Source organism: Camellia sinensis, chromosome 1 (assembly GCF_055761805.1).
Source record: "Camellia sinensis isolate YWXY chromosome 1, ASM5576180v1, whole genome shotgun sequence".
Taxonomy (NCBI): domain Eukaryota; kingdom Viridiplantae; phylum Streptophyta; class Magnoliopsida; order Ericales; family Theaceae; genus Camellia; species Camellia sinensis.
Window position 1 is genome coordinate 104,010,601 of NC_138961.1, and position 21,627 is coordinate 104,032,227.

Sequence of the window (21,627 nt, forward strand, 5' to 3'; positions counted from 1 at the left end):
TCTGTCAGGGAAAGTGAGCGGGTCTGGCAATGTGACGAGTAGCGAAAGTGCACAGCAGTCTGCGTGTCCTGCAGGCCAACCCGAAGATGCTGGAATCACCGAATTAGAAATTGTTGAGAATGAAACTGGGATTGAAGATTTGACAGATGACTTTGCACATGGGAATGTACATACGACTGTACAGGGGGTGGAGGGTAGCTGCAGTTCCTGAAATGCACAGACAGTATCTGGTGGCAATGTAAAAGATGGTGCAGCTGTCATTGGTGTGGAAGGTCGTTGTGAACACACAGCAGCTGCAACAAGTTCTGGGCCGAAAATTACGTCACTTGTCAAGCGGGTGAAGAACAAGCCAAGACGGGAATTTAGGTTATTTGACTACGAATATCCCGGCATATTTGGGTGTCCACAAGTAAACGCCAATGTGAGACTAGGTAAATCGTTTGAGCCCTGGGTGATTTACAGTGTCGAGGACGTCGAGGTGGAGCGTAAAACCTGGAATGGTTTTGGTATGAATATGAGGCACACTGTGTGGAACATGTTGAAGGATAAAGATAGGCAACTACTACAGAGAATGTACGGTTTAGAGGGGGACAAGTAGGTTGTTCGGATAGAATGTTGTATTCTTTGACATGTACAACTTGTATAACTGTGTTTTATGGTGGTTCTTAATTTTGGTTTATGGTGTGTAGGTTAATAGTATGGGATGGTGGACACAATGGAATACAAGTGCATTTCATAGACATCAAAGATTTGATGCAGCAGAACTCCATCAACGGCAATGTAAGCTGGTTTCGTGTAATTAATCGTAGAGTATTTTTTTTTTTTTAATTTTAAAACCATATGCAGATCTGAACATTGTTTACTTTGTGAAGTGGGTGACGTGGCTGTAATGAAATGGCAAATGAATTTAACAACACATAATATTTCCCTAAATTTTAATCATACTATTTTTTGTGTATTGTTTTATAATTAATTTTATATTGGATTAGTCATTAAAACAAATAGAATAATGCTATATATACTGATTAGTGTACTAATCAGTATATCAATTAATGATATAATATAATTTTAAATTTTTTTGATACTTATAATATAATTAATGAGTAGGATTAATAATAATATTATAATTAATATTGATACGTTAATTAATAAATTAATTAGTGCAAGTGCAGGTACTTCCACCTAAAAACAAATAACTTGGGAAATATAAAAAAGAAGGGCCTGGTCCAAACACAAAAGATCCAGAAACGACCTCGAAGAACGCACAGGCAACGAGAAAATCCTTATTTTTCCCAAACTGCCAGAGGTATGAATTTTTCTCCATCGATCTACATATATGTATGCAAATAAGTCGTATTTCCATACCTCATATACGATTTAAGGATCTACTATTGTTTATTTTTTTTTGATCAGAAGGATCTACTGTTGTTTTCGATTGCGAGTTCTCGCTTTTGACCTCGTCGTCCCTTTCCCTTGGAATCTTTTGATTTGGGTTTGATAAATTTCTTGCTTCTGTAATCTGTTGATCTGTATCCTTGAATATGATTATTTCCTTACTTATCATCTTATGAATGGGATTTTTTTTGTTTTTATTTTTATTTTTATTTTTATTGGGTTTGATTTTGTTTCTCGATTTAGATTCGTCTTCAACACACGTATATTTTCAGATCAATCTGTTTAAAATTGGAATATTTCTGTTGAAATTAATTATTATTGTTTAATATTTCTCTTTTGATCATAGTTTCAACAGATGGAATGTTATTTGATGAATTTAAATCAGAAAGTTGTATTAGAGCTGACTAAAGTTTTATGGTTGATATGTGATGGCAACCTTTGAAATTAATGATAAGGTTCAGATGGGAAGTGTGATTGACTCTGAGATGAAGCAAGATCATATGAGGCAGATTGGGTGAGAGCAGTGGCAATCTGACTTGAAAGGAAGAGAGAAAGAGAGAGAGAGAGAGCATTAATGGAGGTTTGGAGTAAGTTGTTGGAATTTCCACATAATGCCATAGTGGTGGTTGCATGGAAATGAAGGAGGAGGATTGCTAGGCCATGGAGGCTAGCTGACCTGAGTGTACCAGGAGCATGTGCCATAGTGACTGCAAGGGATAGGTGATTCCCTCTACAGCCTGACAAACTAGTGAGCAAACAAACCACGGTTGGTAGTGGTGCTGAAATCCTCATTGGCCACAAGGGCTGTAGAGGCGGTTGGGTGTGCTCCTCAAGTACGGAGAGATATTAAGCACACCAGGTGCCGTCTCATGGAGATCTTGAGAGAGAGATGAACACCTTGATGAATGTTAAACTTGTTCCACTAAGCCACCCAACCCCAACGATCCTGCACGAGGGTCGTGGGTTTGCTCGAGTGTCCCATGACCGTGACATCAACCTTCAAAGGTGTGCTTCGTTGCTCCTAATAGCGGACATAGGAGCATCATGACGTCATTGGAGAGTCAAGTTCAAGCCATATGAAAGACGTGCTTGGGTGGGGAACCACTCAGCTAGCTGAGGGAGATAGTCATGCTTGGATGATAAGTTCATTCCATTGAGCGAGAGAGGACCAAGCACGTTTGGGGCTCCTTGGAGTTTGCCTTGTTTATTGTGGCTCATGAATAAGGCATTGTGTAAGTTAGCATTAATCGAAGATGTCCTATTCTCAAGGAAGAGAGACGTGGTGATGCCTAATGTCTCATTGGTCATGATGTTACCTTGAGAGGCTGACATGTGGGACCAAAGCATACATAGGAGATGATATTAGCAATGTCATGGAGGTGACACATCTAGGCCACGTCAAAGGCGGACCCATATATAGCCTCAAAGTTGGTACTTACCTTTTGGTAAGCAAGAGGAACTAGAGGATTAATGGGTACTCTTAAGCTAACCGGTTAAGTTTTGATGGATTGGTTCCCCTAAGATCATAAATAAAGAAAAAAGTGGGGTTTGGATTAATAAAGTCAAGAATATGGCAAGAGACTTCTTCCTCCGGAGTGGACAAGTTGATCAACATGGACTTGCGATATGCTACCTGTTTGGCTAATCACCTAGCTCCACTATTGGGTAGTGTAAACAAGAACAAAAGTTGCAACATATAGACTAAGGTTGCCCTCCTTCGCTCTTTTTTGAAGGCCCTTTATGTTCTCTTTCTAGTATGGTTCCTTCATAAGAACTCTTAAACCGTCTAACTTCATAGAGTAGAGCTCTACCCCACTCACAACAAAGTGTGGAATCTGGATCATTTCTACCTACAAAACTAAAAAGAAGAGAAAGAAAAGGGAAAAAAGAAAGGAAGATAACAATAGACAAAGGAATTAGTGTTAAGTTATAACCATTACATACATTGTTATTATTTTTCCATATTCATTTGCCATATCAAATTTAGATGTAAATAAATAATTGTTGGATACTCTTCTATTGAAATGTCGAAAAGATACACAAACACGTGTCCATACTTTATGCTTATATGCGCATATATCAAAGTTTTCAAAGGCGAAAGCGCAAGGTTAGGCATTTTATTATTGATGAGGTGAGGTGTAATCCATAATATAATAAAGATGGACATTAACTTCAAATAAAGATAATACTAAAGGCAGTTCTCTTTTAATGAATGATGAAGGTTTTAGTCAATAAATTGGGAGTTGGAGAGTCCCATTGAAAAAGAGAGAGCTTTAAATAAAAAAATAAATATCATCTCCTATCATAAATGCTTCTGGCCAACAGAGAGAGTCAAAGAGTCCCCATTCTTTATACACAACGATAGAGAGAGACCCAACATAGAGAGAGAAAACAGAGAGATAGAGAACGAGAGAAATAAAGATGGAGTGAGAGACCAACGATGGAGAGAGAAAACAGAGAGACAAAGAATGAGAGAGAGAGAGAGAGAGAGAGAGAGAGAGAGAGACCCAATGAGAGACCCACTGATAATGTAGACACAAATTTTGAAACCTGAAATTTTTCAATGCATTTCAAAATTCATGTTACAAATGTTCATTATTTAGGTTTTTTGGACTAAATAGTGTTTGATTATTTGATAACGTGCTCCTATTTCTGATTTGTGTTTCAGATTATTAATTACACACTTTAAACAAATGAAACCTCTGATTAATGAAGAACATAAAATTTAGCAAAAGAAAATTTAAGAAAAAGAAATATTTTATTGAATTTTTGGGGATTTAAAACTCCTAAATACACAAAGGTACAATTGTTGGGCTTAGAACCCTTCGTCTATTACTTGCCATTGTACTATGTGCTTGTGTATAGAGTGTTGAATACTGATGCTTGTCGCTCTTCACAAGCAGCTTTTGAATTCTCTTGGTCTCGTTTCCTTCTTCTGAAAAATTCTTCAATCTCTGATTTCTTTCTTTCTTTGATTTTTGATTTATGATCTCCGATCACTGATCTTGTGTGATGGTTCTCATATTTATAGAGGGCTATCTATGTGATAAGGGCGCCTTATTTCCATTTCGAATTTCAAATTGTTATGATAACGCTGTATTGTTGTCATAACAAATTTGGTTGATCGTGTTGATCTCCCTCCCAAATTTTCTCCTGTGGTTTCTTTGCTCTAGACTCTACAGGTATCATCCTTTAATTGAGCCTACAATACTTCAAATCTCGTAGGCACCACGTGTCACTTGAATATCTTGAATAATATTGTTGACATACAACATTTTTTTCCCTTATCATGTACTTCAACAGATCATATTGATCCTTTTAAGAGGTGGTTTCCTACAACATTTCCACTGTAGGCTCTGTATGTGATGTTGATTGATTTGCTGTTGTTCTCCACGTGTCGCTTGGCTCATATGGGTTCAAAGATTTTGTGTTTCGGTGGACTCTTCATCCCAATGAATTTGAAATCTTATCATAAATTTGGTTGAAATTTACGTGCTAATTGAGAGAAAACAGAGAGATAGAGAACGAGAGATTCAAAAGCACGAACCTGAATGTCGATTATCTTCAAGTTGCATACGAGGTAAGATTCAAATTAATTTTTTTTTTCCCTAGATCACAAAATGCAAACGCTTTTCACGATTATGCGTGAAAAGTGCAAAATGCGGATGTTAGGCAAATGCCTCATCTCATGAAGCTTACGCTTTGTTGGTGTGGTGCACAAAAAATCAAGCGTCAGTGCGCTTTTGTTACGCCTCACCCGGAAGCATGCCTCAATAATCCTTTGAAAACATTGATATATATATATATATTACATATGATATGATACATGTCCATCCTTTATATTTTTGTACTTATATTTTAAAATCTGGTTTGCACTTGAGGATGTTTTGTCTTTCACAATAATGCTTCATTATTGCTGACTGTTATTAAGACGAGTACTCTAGTTGCAGATTTTACTTTTCAGTGAGGAAACTGTCATTTATCTTAGATAACGTTGGAGTTACATATTTACATCTAAGATCTATATTTCTTTGAGTAGATGTTATTCTCATTCCATTATTTGTTACATTTATACTTTCTTGTTTTGTATTTTATCCTTGTATTCACCCAAAAAAGAATTTTATCCTTGTGATGTATTGTTTGCTTTCTGATGCTTAGTTATGTTTTACATTAATTAAATTATTATTGTAATTGTAATTGTAATTTTTCGTTTTCTTATATTTCACCCTTGAGATGTGTAACCACCTTTCTCATATCTCATTTATGGATGTCATATAGGTCCGAGCATTACTACTCTTGGATCTGCCACTGTCTTGTTCTTCTTGTTGTGAAATACTATATTCATTCATTTTACTTAATAACAAGCTGAGCTGTTTTAATTTCAGGATAATCAGGACCACTGACAACTACTTGGCGTGCTTTAGGGATTTCTAACCTTACCAGATTACAGAAATGAAGTAATATACGCCATCTGGTTTAATTTTTTGGTTTGTTAAGATGATTGGTTTACTGAACATGTGTTGATGCTAGTACTTTCCGTAAGATTAAAGGACTAGGATGGATACCATAGGCAAGGACTCAAAACTTGGTGTTCCTTTTTTGAATCTTGTATAGGTCAAGAGTTATGTAATTAGTTATTTTGGGTAGTTAATTATATAAAACTTGCTTATGTAACTCGATGTTGTCAATAAGAGGCTCATAACTCGTAAGGGTAAATTTTGATTTCATCTAAGGGCAGCATCAAATCAATTGAGACCTTGCATGGTCCAAATCTATGAAGCACGGACACCTCTCTAGAGGTCACGTACGAGTGTTTGACATGTGTCGGACACAGACACGCTCCGGACACGTGTCGGACACTTGGAAAGGGTCGGACATGTTGGGACATGCTACAGACATGTGGAGATGCGGTGAGGACACATTGGGGACACGTTAAAATTTTTAATTTTTTTACTAAAATAACATACCTAAAGTTGATAAGTTTGATAAAATTAAATATTTGATATAAAATACATATATTAAATATTTAAAAATGTGACATATAATAAATATATAAAATTATATTTTTTGCACGTGTCCCCAATGTGTTGTGTCTTGTATTTTTTGAAAATTTACGTGTTCGCATGTCCGTGTCGTATCACATGTTTGTGTCTATGCTTCTTAGGTCCAAATATAGTTTAGTTGAGTTCTAATGTGTATTTGGTCCTTAATATTATTATGTTGTTGGTTTGTTTTATACAAGTTTCTTAAATTGTAAGAGTAGATGTTCTGGTAAAATTTGAATGTTGGACATGGACTTCACTAGTGGTTCATTAATCCTATTATGGTCAAATCACGTTAATCGGTCTTTATGTTTGTCTTGCAATTATTATTATTATTATTTGTTTTTATTTTTTATTTTTTTTGAATTCTATACTTTCCAATATTGGAGTTGAGTGGCGGTATCCTCGTAGCTCTTAACATTGAGGAATAGGAAAGAAGGCTTGGGTGGTTGATCTTACATCTCATAGAGAGGAAGAATACCAGGGATGATAAGGGCCTCCTACTAAACTCAGTAGTATGAAAAGGTGTGTGATGCTGATATAACTTATTCAATCAATGAAAAACATGAATTATAAAAGTTATTCTATCAATCTAGCACTTTGAGGATTGTGCTATGGAATTTTAACCTTATGTTTGACGAAGGGATTCTTACGGGTGATACCTACATTCTTCTACCATTTTGTTCTTCGTTGCTCTATTCTTTTTATCTATGAAGCACGGATACTTCCAAAAGAGAGTCGTATTTGTATCGGATACTGATTCTCCTTGGATACTTGGATATACAAATCATATACTTCCTAAACATATCTGATACTTGAAATTAATTTTCTTTGATTTTGAGAAGTATTAGATACTTTTTGGATACTCTAGGTCATATATCCAAGCTACTATGAAATTTGCAATAATTCTTACATAATATTAGAGTATAATTGTTAGGATAAATACAAGAATAATTTTTCAATACTTTGTTTACTTTGTACAGAAGATAAATACAAGAATATTTTTTATACTTTGCTTACTTTGTAAAGAAGATAAATACTAGAATAATTTTTTAATACTTTTCTTGCTTTGTAAAGAACAAAATAGTAGATTACTGTAGTATCCTACTTGTTTGAGAATTTATCAAATTGACTTATCCTGATGCTTTGTTTGGTTCACTGAAATGAGATGGAGTGGAATGGTCATTCCTTAGACTCTCTTATGGAATGATCATTCCATTACAATAGTGAATGATGATTACATTTGTAATGCATTTTTCATTATTTTTTTAGTCAACCAAACATGAGAATGAATATTTTGATGGAATCATCATTCCATTCCATTCAGTTCCAATGAACCAAACACTACCTTAGTGTGTACATGTGTCCCACATCCATATTCATACTTTATTTATAGAATAAATCAAAAATATAACGATACTAAAGTCAAATTTCAACAATTAAAGAAGAAAATAAACTTGTGTACAATATTTTTGTTTATTACTATTAAGTGTGAAAGGGAAAACACAATGACAATATAAATAGTTTATACTTGATATTTAAATGAAATTTTTATGTTAATAGGCAAAAAAGAAAGAAAGAAAGAATAATAAAAAAAGTAAACTGGCTACTAGTTCTTAAACTAACAACTAATTTTTGTAGAATGGTTTATCACCATCCTTTGAGGTTGTGTATAGTACAATACTAAAATTAATTTTTTTTACAAACGTATCATAGCCACACCCATATTCTACTTATTAAGTTTTGTCATAACACTGTACCCATATCATATCATACCTATATCATATCATACCTGCATCCTGTATCCGTATCTGTATCCATGTTTCATAGCTCTTATTTTTTATATTATTCCCCCCCCCCCCCCCCCCCCCCCCCCTGAAGTTTTTAGACTTTATGGCCAGACCACCTTAATTCCTTCTCTACCTTAAAAGAAAGCCTCTTTTACAAGCTTAATTGCTTTCCTCCTTATTCAACTGCAGCTCAAAAAAACAAATCCAAATTATTCACAAACTCGGAACAGCTGCAAAACATTGCTTTTACACCCCTTTCTCATGCTGATGCAAACCGCTAATGCCATCTTTTTTCTAACCTTTATCAACAAAACAAACTGGTGACATTGGCCCCAAGTGCTGTCCTAGATTAGTTTAGACATCAGTGTTTATGGTGGATAGTGCTTAGTACTTACCTTACATCAGCATTGTAAAGAGCTTACATCTGAATGTAATCTGAAACTGAAAGCTCCAAACTTGTTTTGTTATCCGTGATTGCAATGTTGGCTTCTTGTTGAGGATTCAGTATCATCATTTTACGGCTTTAAAGGTGGGTCATTGAGTCTGTAAACAAAGTTTCCCTTATTCAGTATGCCATTGCTGTAATGGTGTATTGTAAGAGAAGAAAGGCACCGAGCTATATGCTTCTGCTTTATGTTAATAGGCAATGAACTGATTGCTTATGATATGATTGTTTAGCTATCAATGTAATCTTTATAAAATGTTGGGCGTGTTGTTAAGGATTCAATAACCATCATTTTATGGCTTTAATAGTGGGTCATTGAGTCTATAAACAAAGTTTCCCTTATTCGGTATGCCATTGCTGTAATGGAGTATTGTAAGAGAAGAAAGGCACCAAACTGTATGCTTCTACTTTATGTTAATAGGCAATGAACTGATTGCTTATGATATGATTGTTTTGCTATCGATGCAATCTCTATAAAATGATGGGTGAGTAGCATTTTATCCAATGCATGAAATAATATCAAAATTGCGCTAATGTGAACATTTTTATCTGGGTACTAGGGGGCGTGTAAGATGGGATGAGGCTAATCTTGGGGAAATTGAAGCAAATAAACCCGTGAGGCAAAAAATCACCGAACCAAAGACGCCTTATCACCCTAGGATTGATGATGATGGTATGTTGATCAATTTCTTTTCATAATTGTGTGTATCTGTATTGCATATAGCTCTCTTCCTTGAAAAATGATTTGGGGCTTTGGCTTGATTATAGCTGTGTACCCAAATTTGTCCTGATTTTTTAAAGTTTATTTTTATTTCTGAAAAAGTTGTTCAGAGACTGCATGTCAATTGAAATTTTAAGGTCATGAATGTGGTTTTGTTGCATATGGATTTCTTTCATCAATTGAAAGTAATGTGCTGAAAGTTTTCCCTTACCATCATGGAGTCGCTTTGATTTATCCAAAAAAAAAAAATAAAAAAATAAAATTCATGGAGTTGCTTTGATGGTTCAGAAATTGAAGGCACTTTACCTGCTGATAATTTGCTATAGGATCTTAAAGCTTTTAAATTCCCTATGTTGTTACACTAGTATTTATTTGTGGGCTCTTGATCAGATTACAGTGTTGCATCTATGGGCTGCATAATAAGCAAAATACATGCAAAAGCATGCTTTGGAGGGATCAGTTCAGTCAATCCATAGATATGATTCATCTCCATCCATGAAACCTCGACAAGCCCTTGGTTGTAGCCTCCAAGCCAAAATCCTCTGATGATCCCGAGTGGTCAATGCCTAGTTACTGCTCTCAGCTTAGGATGCCAAAGTGGTGGTGGCAGTAATCATAGTAGTGGTATGTGTATGGAATGAGGCATGAGGGGTCATGGCTTTTCGGAGTTAGTTGTAATTGAGTTATAGTCTTCTTGGCACTGCCAAGTGGGCATGGCCAAGCGAGGGTGGCTTGGCTTGGCTGAATAGTCTTCTTGGCCATGCCTTTGGGGTCCCCATACTTTTACTCAATCACTAGGTGCTTTGTCCTACAACTAAGGCGCTGAGCCACTATACTTGGTGCTTGATGGACCCCTACTTAGATTATGCACATAACCCCAATAGATTGCTTAAAAGATGTTGTGGCTCACTCGAGGGCTTGCTATGTGGAGAGTAAATACGTTGAGATGTGAGATGACATGGCGTCTATGTACACTTGAGTTACATTTACATCCATAATAAATATAGGAAAGAAGAAAAACCTGAATTTACACGAGTGTCTGTGTCTATGTATTGGTTCCAGATATGTTGTGAGAGAGACTTGATTATTTATGCTTTACAATTACACTTTGATTATTTATGCTTTACAATTACACAAGACATGTGGGCAGAATCGGAAATAAGACTTGTATTGAAACTAATTGGTTTAGTTGAGGTTAAGACTTGTATTGAAATGCGTTGTTGTAGATAATGTTTATTTAATTATTATTTGAATGACTAATTGCTTTGTTAACGGATTACTATCATGGCTTTTAGTTGAAAATTTGTGTAATTGTTACAATCAGTATGAGCTGAATTTTCATTGTTATTGCAGGATCTCTATCTCCTGTAAGGAATAGTTCTGAGGAGTGCACTGTTGATGCTATTCACGCAGCAGCAATACGGTCTGCCTTGAATGATGTAGCTTCTTCTAGTGGGAAAAACTCTCAGCAGTCTGGCGGCTGGACATCATCTGATGATGAGGCAGATCCCATGGATCAAGATGAAGGTTTCTAATTTGTCCCTCCCCTTCTTGTTTTCACAAATATTTTTTTTTTCATGGACTAATTTCACATTACCTTCTGTAGAATAGTCTCTTTCACCACTCTGCTATTTTCTGTTGATTGTTTCTCATTTAGTAGTGGTAATTTGAGGCAACTTAAGGAAGGTGAAATACCAACTACTATGATTGAGCATGTCTGCAAGTTCTTGTTTTGTGCACTGAGAACATGTACTCTTAGTTCTAGGGAACAAGTTAATGTTATAAATATGATCTTAATTCTGACACATGGTTGCTGATTTCTTTGTTCTCTGCTATTTGATGTCACAGCCTTTTCGGATTCTGGAACAGATTCAAGCAGCATGAGTTTCAGGGAGCATAGGCGAGCTCATTATGACGAATTTCGGAAAGTAAAAGAACTGCGGCGAAAAGGCTCCTTTCTTGAAGATGCATCAGACGAGGAGGGTGACATGAAAAAGGATGGAAAGTCTGATTCATCATCATCACTAACTGCTGGTGTGAAAGATATAGACATTGAGGGCAGCTCGGATGTCCGTCGACGAACTTCTACACCTCCAGCTAATGGAGTTTAGAAGCTGTCCAAACAACATTCAGAAGTGAGACTGGTTCTCTTTTTTTTTTTTTGTTTTGTGCGCCTGTTATTCTCTTTTTAGTTTTATTGCCAATCAAGGGACAAATACCATGACTCTTATTTTGTGTCTTTTCTAAATGCAATTTTTCTTGTATAATCTCTGACAACCTTTCCTACATAAGTTCTGTTCTATTCTGTTGTGTTTCGTTGTTATTGAATAAATAGGAAAGCAAGTGTGGCTTTGATTATTAACTGGTGATCATCATTTACATGAAGGGTAAATTATACTGCCACCTTGAAATTTTTGTTTAATACAGATCTCTCTCACATTTAAAAATTTAGACTTCTTCCTTTATTAGATTAAAATGACATATTTGTTATTTAACTTTTATACATATAAAATAATGAAATATTATAGATATTTTGTTTATGTCGTTTTACGAAATATGACAATTATCTTTTTCGGTTTTACTCACAAAAAATTGAGTTTTTTATTTGTTGTATTTTTTATTTTTATTGAATATTTTAATATTTTATATTTTTTTAATTATTATTTTTTATGCTTTATATACATTTAATTTAGATGTACATAAAAAATATAATATTTTGTGTGTGTTTTTTTTAAATTCACCAAATATAAAAAAATAAAAATTTTAGTACATTATCTTATTTTATTGTATTTAATGATTTTTTTTAAATTTTTCTATATAAATTTTATACTTTTTAAATATAATAGTGGAAATAAAGATGAAAAATTTAATCTAGATATAATAGTGGAAATAAAGATGAAAAATTGTTTTCATATAAAAAAAAAATTTATACAAAAAATATCATAAACATGTTGTGATAGTGATATTATTGTAAATATAAATCATGTTTATGAATGTTTTGTTTTAAAGTGAAAGATCATCATTAAGTTATATTATTATATTTAAAAATTTTATATAAAATTTATATTTGTATATATCTATCACTCAATAAGAAATTGAAAGATGTAGAATATAATCAGGATAATAGGAAGAAGAAATAGTAGAAAAAAGAGCAAAATAGTTATTTAAAAAATTTTAAAACATGATACCATCAATTTATGAGATAATTTTTAATGAGATTATAAATGTCAGGAAAGAAAATATAATTTATAAAATGTGAGGGGATTCAACAGAACTGGTGTCAGTGTAATTTACCCTTAACATTAAGAACATTTCACGCTGGGAATAATACTCTAGTTCTGTGCAACAGTTTATGCAAACTACACACTCACACACACAGAAGTATGACATTCGGTCAGAGCATGAGTGTAGGGACACTGTGCATGTTGAGTATACGCACTAATGTGAACTTGGCTATGGAAGTCAAGTATGGAGGTCACAAACTTACTGAAGTTTTTCAAACCTAAGGTGGCTTGCCATTAACTTTGGTAGTTGGCAAGCAGATGTTGAGTTTGGCTCTCCCGTTTGTGTATAAAATGGGAAGAGGTGAGCTGAGTTAGTTCATTAAAAACAGAAGGATAGTGAGAGTGCTATAGAGAGAGAGAGAGTGAGGTATGAGTGTTGTATACTCCTTTTAGGAAAAATTCTATAGTGGATATCTCTCTCGTAGACGTAGACTATTATCGAACCACGTGAATTTCTTGTCTCTTTTCTATGTGTGATTGATTTCTGGTGTGCCTTAATCCTAACAAGTAGTATCAGAGTCTCGTTGGTCGATTTTCGAAAAAACATGGTGTATTTTTCGAAATTGCCAGAAATCAAGTTGCTCAAAATTCACTTTTGAGCATGTTGGAAGAAAGCTCTTGACAAGATGAGTCCAAAACTACAAAGCCGAGCCAAAGACAAGCTTCTACGCGTTCTCACACGCCACCTAAAGAAGGCGCATGAGTCTCAATTTCAGATACGCGTCAAACGCGCCGTTGACGGTACTGGCGCTTCACACCAGTCTCAAGCACGCGCTCGATGCACGACGGAAGGAAAATGAGAGCGGTGTGTGAGTGTTCGTGACGTCACCGCCATGTCAACACCATCTGGCAGTCGCATCATCGCCACGTCATCGCCATGCCACACTTACGCCATTGCCATGTTTCAACCACGTTTCACCACACCATCGCCACGTTTCAGCCACGTCTTCTCTACGTGTCGCCACGTCATCACATCGGATGACCAGTCAACCCATCAGTTCGACCCGACCTAGAGGCAGAGGGTTGTCTGGTACTACGCGGCTATGGTACATCCGCAGATCTGAACCGTTGAACTTATTTTGGCTAGATCTGAGCCAGTTGAAGTCCGATTTTGGTGGGCCAATAGTGGTTTCCAACTATTTGGAGTATTCTGGAGAGATCAGTACGATCAGATTTTTGAATCAGAGTTTTTGTAAAAAGTAAGAAGACGATGGAGAAATTCACTTCAATTTCAAAATCTATGATCAAGTTGAATCATTCTAATTATGCAATCTAGAAGCCGCGGATGGAAGACATCCTATATTATAAAGACCTGTTTGACCCTGTTGCTCTAAAAGGGGTTAAACCAGAAGAAGTGAAGAATGAAGACTGGATAAAGATGAACTGGAAGACTGTTGGTTGTATCAGACTGTAACGCCCCAAATTTCTAGCCCAAATAATAAGACAGTAATCATGACTCTTTCAAGGAAAACCGAATATAAATCTCCAAACTTACATTACATGATACAATAGTTCTTCATGCAACAATATATTAATCCAACAATAAGTAAATAAACAAATAAATACCCCAAAGGATTTACAAGTTTCTAAGGCTTGAGCCTAGTTACACAAAACGCTTATTCAAACCCACACAAACACAGCTCTTGGCTTATACACAGAGTCACAGCAAAATGAGAGTATTGTACTCCCAACACACATACTTCCACGCCCCTAGTTGGGTGAAATCACCACATCTTTTCCTGCACAAAAATCCCGTAGGGTGAGCATAAAGCCCAGTAGGAAATTCTTAACAAAGTATATACATTTTATACAAGTCTCAAGAGATGAAATGCACATGCCATACTATGCCTTTTTTGAAGATAAACACATTTTCATATTTTGAAAACCATCATGCTCAATGATATCATGTAATTTCAATTGTTTAAAACTTAACAATTTATTTCAAGGACGGTAAATACGACTCTGGTAATCCCTAGGTCAGTGTCTGTAAGTAGACTATACAAGTACTATCAATTGTCATTTTTACCGGTATTAATCGGAAGGCTCGACACCTATTCGCGCGGGTTTTCGGTCTTTCACCCCGGACTCTCAGGCCAACTTATTCAATATCATACACCACCTATCAAGACTTACCAACGTATTTATCCCAAAACCATTTTAGAAAACTTGTTTCTCAACATTCTTTTCTTAATGCCAGTTTTCAAATCAACTTTCAAAGTTTAATGTAATCAAATAAATTGTTATGCCAATAACACAAGATGAATATAAATACTTTTATTCCAATTCATCATCTAAGGACTAATACAATTCCTTCTTCTCAAGTATCATCAACAATTAATCATTTTAAGACTATTTCAACGTTTTGAACAATAATTTCCAAAATGAACAACAATTCTCATATTCCCTGAAATTCATCATTTATATAAATATAAATAAGAAATTTTCCAAACATCCATTTATTTTGAGACACAAAATAAATATAACAATATCATTTATGGATTTTCAATCTCTTTTAAAAAATTCTCCAAATTCTAGGTTTTCTTGCCAAGACTATATAACTTAAATCTTTTGAAAGAACATTTTCCAAAATCATCTTTTCTTTAATCAACGAAGATCAAAACCTATAAGATCATTTTTAAAAGAACAAGAGACAAACCCACTTTCAAAATCGCTAAACTTCTTGAATTAACAATCAATTTTCAAAGCTATTGAAAGATGATTTCGAAAATTATATAGATCTTGCAAATATATATATATAACTCTAAGAAAATCCTTACCTCAAGTTTTGAAGAAGAAATGAGATGAAACCCCCCAAATAAACGGTGTTGAAACTCGATCTTCACCGCACACAATGAAGCCCTAGAGAAGTTAACCAACTTTGATGAAGAACTTATGGCAGAACTCTAATGGATTTTTGAGAAATCAAGGTTTTGATCTAATTTGGCATAGGGAAATGTAGAGAGAAGGGAGAGGAAATGGTTTTTATATATAGAGAGAGATATGCAAAAGTGATCTGAAATATCAGATTCACGAACTGATATGACATGATTCGCTCGAGCGTGGAAAGCCCCGCTCGAGCGTCAAATACACTTTCCCAGTACTTTTGCAAACAGGTCAAACTTCTAAAACCAAACATTCTCTACTCAAGCCCATAAACGGCTGCTTGAGCGAACAAGCAACTTCCAATGCATTTTTTATTTTTGCTTCTGGGACGCTGCCTCTCAACCCCGCCAGGGTGCTGCCCTAGGACCCACCAAGGGACGTTGGCCCCTGGACCCCCGCAAGCTGACTAGGCAGCTCGATCCTCACCAGGCCATTGCCCTTGGACCCACCAAGGGGAGCTTCCCCCTGGACCCCAGCGAGCTGACCGGGCAGCTTGATTCCCGACATACTCAGCGAAGTGGCAAAACTGAGATCGCTACACAGACAATAGATAGACCACAGTGTGTTCCACCATGTCACCCAGGAGATAGGTGCATATGTTATTTGGACAATGTTAGAAGGAATGTATCAGTCAAAGACCGTCCAAAACAAAGCCTTGGTGATGAGAAGGCTTGTAAATCTGAAGTTGAAGAATGGTATGTCTATCGCCGAGCACACTAGTGAATTCAAGAATCTGGTGAATCAGCTTGCAACCGTCAAGATGCCCTTGGACGATGAAATGCAAACCGTACTACTATTCAGTTCTTTACCGGACAGTTGGGAGACGACAGTGGTTTCTCTCAACAACTCTGCACTAGAGGAGAAGCTGACCATGAGTATGGTCACAGATGCCATGTACAATGAAGAGACATGAGAGGTAATGTCACGACCCGAACCCGCCCCTATGGGTTAAGGCCATAACCGGCCAGTAATCACGAGATTACCTACGGCCTCAAACCAAATAAGACAAAACTCATCAGAGTAAAGGGGCCAAACGGAAGCAAATTTAAAACTTTGTCCATAGAGCCGTGCTTATATGCACATCATAACATTCCACATTTACATATGTTAATAACTCACAACAGAAAGTATAGTAGCATAAGGTTCTGTACCGACAGGATCATTCAAATCTAAGTCAGCCAAACAAAACTATACATAGACGTATACCGAAGTCCTCGCCAATATGACGAAATACACAGAACGACAAAAGGGCGAAGACGTGTCTCGTGCGTGAGACGCGAGGGCTGACTCTTCAAAACTTTGGTTGTTTCATACAGACTTCACTGAGACTGGGCCTGGACCTCTTTAGGCTCACCTACAAACACATGAATGAGCGTGAGCAAAAGCACAGTGAATAATATCAAATAAAGAATATACATTGGAACAATATACATCAAACGGCCTTGGGCCTATTTTATATTTCTAACTAATACATACATACATAGACATATGTAAGTTAAGTAACTGCGGTTCCAAACACATCATACGGCCTCGGGCCCAATTCTTTAGTATCATTCAGGTCAAACTAACCTTTGGCCCATTCATTCGTTCCTGTCAAAACGGCCTCTGGCCTATCAATTCATTCTTGTCGAAACGGCCCTTGGCTCATTCATTTAAGTCAAAACGGCCTTCGGCCTATTCATTCATGTCAATCGGCCTTCGGCCCAATCATTTATGTCAATCGGCCTTCGGCCCAATCATTCATGTCAATCGTTCGGCCCAATCATTTATGTCAATCGGCCTTCGGCCCAATCATTTATGTCAATCGGCCTTTGGCCCAATGATTCGTGTCAATCGGCCTTCGGCCCAGTCATTTATGTCAATCGGCCTTCGGCCCAATCATTCATGTCAATCGGCCTTTGGCTCAATCATTCATGTCAATCGGTGTCCACCATTCAAATTAATGAACTTACAAAACTTACATAGAAGTAAACAATTGGACAACAACATATTTCAAATATCTTGTTAAGACATTACTCACAGTGATCGGCTTGTGGGTTTGCCCTGAAGCTTGACCTTACACATCATATAGCACATATGGGTCACAAACGATTCAATCCATTCTTTAACTCACATATTCCTCTTTAGGCTTCATTCTTATCTCTTTAACTCAATTACAATGCTCAATGCATGCCTAAGAGTACTTGGAAGTGAAAGAGAACAGAAAATGAAACACAGAATGCCTTTTCAAAATTTCAGAAAACAGGGTCCCCGCTTAAGCGTGGACTTCCCCGCTCGAGCGGACCCTTGAGGCCTGCAAAAGTATTGGATATATCAAAATTACGCTCGAGCTCGAAGTCTGGCGCTCGAGCTGAAGGCCTGTCTACATAGCTCCCCGCTCGAGCGTGAACTCCCCCACTCGAGCGGACACCATATCTGCAGAAAAATACTGGGAGCACGAAATTCAAGCTTGAGTGGCGGTTTCTCTGCTTGAGCGGACATCAAATTTTCTGGGTTTTCCAGAACATGTTCTTGAGCTTCAATTCGATGTTCAAAGGTTCCAAATGCATGATTTTGGCTCAAACTTCACATATACATATTCTAACATGGTATAAACACCAAATTACAACACAATGAAGCTCAATTTCACAATTTAATCACATGCATGTCTCAAATTAACTCAAACTCATCACCAACACACTAGATTCAAACATGCAAGACTCAAACTCCCATGATTTGCACTTGCATGTGAAATATACACAATATTCTAAACTTAATTGGTGAAGAGGTGATCAAATACATGGTCATTAATCGAAACTCAACATGGATCATACACATTGTGCTCAAATATGGAAATTCATAGTAATTTCCTACATGCATGCATCTATTGACTTTAAATTCAACAAATACAACTCAATTTCCTCATAATCAAACTAATTCATGTTCTTGGCCATTAATCAAACTTGAATTCACAATTTACAACATTAAACTCACGAATTCCCTTACCTAGGAGCTCAATCTTCCAAACTATAGCAAATTCTTGAGTTTTAACCTTCCAATTTTTCAAACTTGAGCCAAACACATAATTTTCCCCCTTGCTCCTTCTCTAGCCGACCCTTTCCCTTTCTTAGAGTTTATAATCAGCCAAAATGAAGATAAAAGGGAGAAATTGAGTGTATAGTGCCTTTATTAAAAGTCCCTTTGGTCACATTATTTTAATATCAAATGATGGGGCACTAATTCGCTAATTAAATCAATTTAATCTGATTCGAATCAATTTCTAATTAAATTTCACCGTAGGCTCTAAAAATTATGCCAATCACAATGGCGTAATCAATTTCGGTTTCGGTGGCCGATAGGGCCTTCAATTTAAATTCCAATGCAGATAATCAAACAGATATTCCTACGGTGAACATATAGAAATTCAAAACTACATATTTTCACATAATGGTACACAAAATCATATCAAAACATATAATAACATTTGTATTAAGGACCAATTAGCATAATAAGGGATAGGGTTATCACAATCTTCCCCCCTTTAGGAAGTTTGGTTCTCCAAACTTATTTTTCCTTTAGCTGAAAGCAATTCAGAATACTTTCTTATTCAACGGTTCCAATCATTCTGATAATTATCTGGTTAGTTTCAAAATCAAGCAACACTCTGTTCTCAATCAGTCAGAGACTTACCCTTCCCACCATAAAAGGCTTGTATAGTGCCATACCGAAACTAGAGTGTGAGCTATTGTTGTAAGCGAAACCTGCCAACGATGGATAGATTTTTCCAATTCCCCGAAAATCTAAAGCACACATTTGGAACATTTCTCCCAGAGTCTAAAAAATTCTTTCTAATCATACATTAATCTGCGGATGGAAAGCAGCGCTGAATCCCAATTTAGTTCTCATCACCTCTTGAAGGCTTGTCAGAATTCAAACATATTTTAGGATTCTTGTCTAAAACAATAGATACTGGGACCTCATGCAAACAAGCAATCTTATCGATGTAAGCAATGGCTAGTCTACAAGCATCACACGAAAATTCTACAGGGAGGAAACGAGCAAACTTAGTAATTCCATATACAATAACCCAAACAGGACTCATACCTTGGGCGTCCGAGGTAGTCCCACAATGAAATTCGTAGTCACATATTTCCATTTCCATTCTGAAATAGAGGGAGGTTGCAGTAGTTCCGCCAATATTTGTTATTCAACTTTGACTCGTTGGCACCGAAAACATTCAGACACAAATTCAACAATTTCCTTCTTCACAATAGGTCGCCAACATATTTGTTTCAAATGCCAACTAACCTTACCATAGAAGTTTGATACATTTCCTTGTCACAGAAGTTCAATTCATTCCTCAATAATTTTGCAATTCACAACCCAATTCAGTACTTAGTTTAGTGACTCATCACAGTTATCCAAGGTTAACCAAAAGTCTTCAGGAATATGAAGTGGATCTAGATACTGATTCCCGAATCAACAAAGGTAGCATCGAAGTAATCAATTTCTAACACAATACACGTGTCCTCAATTCATTCAACAGTTTACGGTTTGCAATTCAGTCCACATTCAATCCCCTGTTCTATCGAGTCTTTCCATATTATCTGATAATCGTCAAAAGCATAAGGCAATGCATATACCAATCCCTATGATATCAAGGACAATATCAAAGGAGTCAATCACATATTAAGCACAATTTACACATCCCTAGAGCCCCAATTACAGAATATAATGGCACTGAGTAGTTATTTACACAGAGCGTACTGAATTCACACACTTTCGGATAATCAGAGTTTTTCCAAAGCTCCTTTGATGCTAATAACATCCACATAATACCAAATGATGACATTCCGGACAAAACAAAGGAATAATCATCTCGGAATCAAAGCACACCCGTTCACGATCGTCGGTGGCCGACTCGATATCTATTAAACAAACCCACCCGCACAAAACCGTCGATGGCAAAAGAGATATCTTAACAAAGGTGCTACATAGGCTTAACGTCCCCTAGCACGAAAGGACGCCCCAAGAATGTCATAAAAACAAACATAATACCACTCACCATAACCTGATTTCCCAAAATCTGATAACGCTGAAGCAACTACTCTTCCATACAAAACATATTTTGATTAGTCAAGGATAAATGTTCAGTATTGCTCATAGTCAAATCAATCTGCCGTCATCGGTTCCCATAGCGTCAAACAAACAAGAATGTGACAATACACAAGCATTGTTCCATAAAACTCCCAATCACTGGATTTGCTCAATCCCGTTCACTTGTAACACGTATGTCTCCAACAACTATATGTCGGTTCTTCATAGTGTTCATGGTTAGATCGGTCTGTTGATAGCCCATAAAAGGTCTTTCAAATAAGTCAACTACTCCAAACGGATTCAAGTTTTGGGTCTATTAGTTTTTCTGTCAAGAATAATTTGGCCATTTATTTATACACGATTCTTAATCCCCTTTTTACAAAATCAGATTAGATAGAGGGTCTTATCAATCAATCCAAGCAAAGGTCTTGCCAAATTAAGTCAAACAAAGGTCCCATCAAATTACATCCAATGAGAGTTCCACCAGGCCAAATCAGACAAAGGTTCTATCAGATCAAATCAAATAAAATTTTTCTTAAATGGAGTACATTTGGTTCTGTAAGGCATACTTCGTTTGCTTAGGTACATGGTTGATAGTTTGACAACTGTTCTAAGTTCATCAGTCCTCAAAGTCATATCGGAGTCATTCATCACATCCTTTCATATCAAAGTATTTCAAGTCATGTACAATATAGCATTGTCCACATAAGTTCAGGTGTAGTTACATATGCATGCAGTTGTTCATATCAGGAGGTATGTATCATAATCAATGTAGCAGTTCTCAAATAAGTCTTAGATGCAAGCACATGGTACACAGTAACACATTAAACAAAGTTCTTCGATTACATATAATATAGGATTTGTCACGCAGGGGTTCCAAATCAGTCACAAAACATAGATTGACGAGTCAAGCTTAATATAGTCACATAGTCCAGTAAATTTTCTACCAATCAGAATACATGATCTCGCAATTTATAGAGTTCATTATTGG

General features: G+C 36.3%; 1 protein-coding gene across 19 annotated transcripts; it reads left to right on the forward strand.

The window, feature by feature from the left end:
• The first annotated feature begins 1,174 nt into the window (after positions 1-1,174).
• LOC114264265 (protein phosphatase inhibitor 2) lies at positions 1,175-11,755 on the forward strand. 19 transcript variants are annotated; one of them, XM_082881510.1, is made up of 9 exons: positions 1,244-1,306; positions 1,414-1,492; positions 4,427-4,577; positions 4,699-4,975; positions 5,781-5,852; positions 6,827-6,962; positions 9,233-9,345; positions 10,747-10,920; positions 11,242-11,755. In XM_082881510.1, exons 6-9 carry the CDS (start codon positions 6,955-6,957, stop codon positions 11,502-11,504), a joined length of 558 nt encoding a protein of 185 aa, XP_082737636.1. In that variant the 5' UTR covers positions 1,244-1,306; positions 1,414-1,492; positions 4,427-4,577; positions 4,699-4,975; positions 5,781-5,852; positions 6,827-6,954; the 3' UTR covers positions 11,505-11,755. The 19 variants fall into 19 exon arrangements, with proteins under 19 accessions (XP_028060673.2, XP_028060668.2, XP_028060669.2 ...); XM_082881519.1 differs by having other exon boundaries at positions 6,849-6,962; XM_082881554.1 differs by lacking the exon at positions 6,827-6,962 and having other exon boundaries at positions 1,220-1,306; positions 1,417-1,492.
• Positions 11,756-21,627: the final 9,872 nt, after the last annotated feature.

Excerpts from the sequence above, each read along its gene's own strand:
- LOC114264265 (XM_028204867.2), top strand. Across the intron at positions 9,346-10,746 it reads CCCTAGGATTGATGATGATG|GATCTCTATCTCCTGTAAGG; the intron begins GTATGTTGATCA and ends TTGTTATTGCAG. Across the intron at positions 10,921-11,241 it reads TCCCATGGATCAAGATGAAG|CCTTTTCGGATTCTGGAACA; the intron begins GTTTCTAATTTG and ends TTGATGTCACAG.